The sequence below is a fragment of the Gouania willdenowi genome, chromosome 5 (assembly GCF_900634775.1).
Source record: "Gouania willdenowi chromosome 5, fGouWil2.1, whole genome shotgun sequence".
NCBI lineage: Eukaryota > Metazoa > Chordata > Actinopteri > Blenniiformes > Gobiesocidae > Gouania > Gouania willdenowi.
The window spans coordinates 11,841,800-11,844,778 of NC_041048.1; the positions used below are offsets into that span (position 1 = coordinate 11,841,800).

The window sequence follows — 2,979 nt, forward strand, 5'->3', positions numbered from 1 at the left end:
TTGCAGTTAACATCTGATACCAGCACCTTTCCCCCTCCATCTACTCTTCTATGTTATATTTGAAAGCCTCTATGAGCCCCTCCGTGGAGTGGATGAAGCCGGATATGCTGCATATACCTCCTATTACAAAGATGGACACGTCAAAGAACACCTGGTGCCACAGCAGCTTCCTCCATAGAAGCTTGAGGTGAAAGAGGCTGGGAAGCAGAAAGCAGAGGCCCGCGCCCGTCAGGCTGCCCGTGAGGCCCATGAGCAGCGCGAAGTGCGGCACGTAGATGGCCATGAGCAAAGTGAACACCACAAGGCTACAGCGGAGAGTCAGTCCCCACGACTTCAGGCGTCCGTCGCCCCCGTAGCAATCTGGGAAGTACGCGCGTCCTCCGTCCTGGAAAAAGGATTTCTCAAACACCTCCACGGCAGCGAAAAAACGGCAGCGGGTACGACAGCAAGGCTTTGCTACGAGGAAGATGTTGACGACGGCTCGGATGCCCGGGGGCAGGTTGTCTGTGATCACCTCCTTGGTGGCGTCGGCCCAGGTCAGGTAGGCCACCAGGGCGAACAGGCCCTTTAGGATGCAGGCAGCGATGTGAGTCCAGTTCATCATGCAGTGGAACTCGCTTGGTTTCTGCATGTTTCCCTCCAGGGACGGAAGAAAGATCTGCGACGTGTAGCTGAACACGATAATCCCAATGGAGATGGGAAACTTCTTGACATCGATGTAGAACTTGACCTTATCCCAGGCCCAGTCCCTGGCCCTGGAGAGGCAGTAGGCGATCACCAGGACGTTGATGACGAAGTGGGCCAAGGTGCACAGCAGGCTGAACTTGGACACGGCTTTCAGGTTCTTGAGGAAGGCGCAGGGCAGCAGGGCAGCGGTGGCGATGATGGCCCACGACTTCTGGGAGATGGGCATGTTGGGGAAGCTGTTGTACATGAGGTTACCGCTCACCACCACGTACAGGATGCAGGTCATGACCAGCTCTATGATTTGGGCTACATTCACGATATGGCCTCCTAAAGCCGGGAAGCGGGGCGCGCAGCATGCGTTCGCAATGTCCACATAGGAGTCCCTCACACGGACCAGCTGTCCGTCTTCGTCCTCCTCGTACAGGCAGGCAATGAGGATTTTCCCCGTGTAGCAGCACACCACGGCGGCAAAAATAATGAGAAAGAGTCCGAGGTATCCTCCGTGCAGGATGGCGTAGGGCAGCCCGAGGACAAACATGCCCTGCAGAGAGAGAAGAATAAGCGCACGTTGGACATTAATACGTCACCAAACATGAAGAAGAAACACTCCCTTTTTCTCATGTTGTGGTTTTTCCACTTGGCTTAAAGCGCGTTCCGCCTCTGACGTCATCAGGAGCTAAGGAGACACACTGTGACGTCAAAGGTGGACCCCCCCACCACCACCACCACCACCAGCCCCACCCACACGCCGCATGCCACCCCACGACTCACGTCCTACCCCACCCCTTCTTTGATAGAGCTATAAAGCAGAGCGTGTCCAGGGGAATTTGTCGCAGAGCCAGACGGGAGTCTACCATTACGCACTTTACGCACGATGTTCCCACCACATCACACCCTTAAAATTGTATGGATTTCGCGCATCTCCCACTGTCTCACGCTATGTTTCATCTTTCTAATTAATTGTGGATTATTTTTTCTATTTTTTTTTTTCTTCCACTTTTCACAACCTATGCGTAAAAATTCAGTCGTGCGTAAAAATAATTTCCCCAACAAAAACAGGCCTTTTTCTCCATGTTGCCCGAAATCCCAGTGATTAAACAATATTTTTTTACATCACTTGTATAATTTTAATCATAGAATAATAGAATGTGATCGTGATTTCGTTTTCTAACAACCATGCACGTTGAATGCATATCAATACTTATCATAAACGCATCAGTGACACATCACTTCAGACAAAGAATGTGTGTGTGTGTGCGTGCGTGCCACCTTGCTCCAACGAATTATAAGGTCCAATCTTAAATAAGAATTCATAATGTTATAAAGGGTGAACATATATTTTATAATTTCTTTAAAATGAAACTTGTGAGATGTGTTTTTGCTGAAAGCTGCACCACATTCTGATGTTTTCCGCTCCGCCTTTTGCTGAAATTTCACAGTTTTTTTTTTCTTTTAAACCAATTAAGCATCCGTGAAGCTTTTACCTGGATGGCATTAGTTACGTTCCAACCCGCCTCCCATGCGGTGATTTTTGGTCTGACTTCAGTCAACTCGTTGGTCGAACCCCCGTCCTTGGAGGCAGAGTTCGGTGGCCCGGTGCCGTCCCTCTGGTAGTGGCTGTCCCCGTCCAGCCCTCCTCCTCCTCCATCCCCGCTCCCTTCTCCTCCACTCTGCAGATCATCCGATGGCATGATGTCCATCTGCATCCCCTGTCGGTGATCGTAGTCCAGGTCGTCGCAGGAGGCAAAGCCCAGAGCCTCCTCGTCGGTGGCGGCCTGGAAGCCCATCCTGGCGAACATTCCGCTCACCTTCGCCTGGGATTTGTTGGACACAGCGTTGGCTGCGTTTGTCAGTTTATTAGAAAGCTTGCCTCTGATTAACGTCGCCATTTTTCCCCTCGAATGGATCTCTGTGTCCTACAGTCTAATTACTTTTGAAGAATCTCCCAGTTTTGTACAAAAAAAGCGGCTAATTAGGATTGCAGCAGCTGTGGATTTTCCGCATCAGAAAAAGCCTCCTTGCGGTTCGAAGACACGGTCGATTTTCAGTTGCTATCTTCCACTTTTTGTTCACTGTACGCCGGCTGCTGTCGATTATCTCCAGGTTCATGTCACCTTCAGACGTCGCTGCTCCGTTTCTGCATCTTGGTCAAATGCGCTCTGAGGCTCGATGGATGAGTGGTGCGCAAAAGCTTTACGCGCGACGCAAAAAAAGGGAGAAAAGCCACAGGTTCCTGCTCGGTTCGCTTTGTTTTATATATATAATGTGGCACGCAGCATTTCCAGGAGTTGC

The 2,979-nt window shown here is 50.6% G+C and overlaps 1 protein-coding gene across 1 annotated transcript; it reads right to left on the minus strand.

Annotated features, from left to right (window-relative positions):
* Positions 1 to 2,979, minus strand: LOC114463151 (vesicular inhibitory amino acid transporter-like). The gene is made up of 2 exons (XM_028446451.1): positions 2,172 to 2,979; positions 1 to 1,228 (listed from the first exon to the last, which is right to left on the minus strand). The coding sequence occupies exons 1-2, from the start codon at positions 2,574 to 2,576 to the stop codon at positions 41 to 43; spliced, it is 1,593 nt and encodes a 530-aa protein (XP_028302252.1). The 5' UTR covers positions 2,577 to 2,979; the 3' UTR covers positions 1 to 40.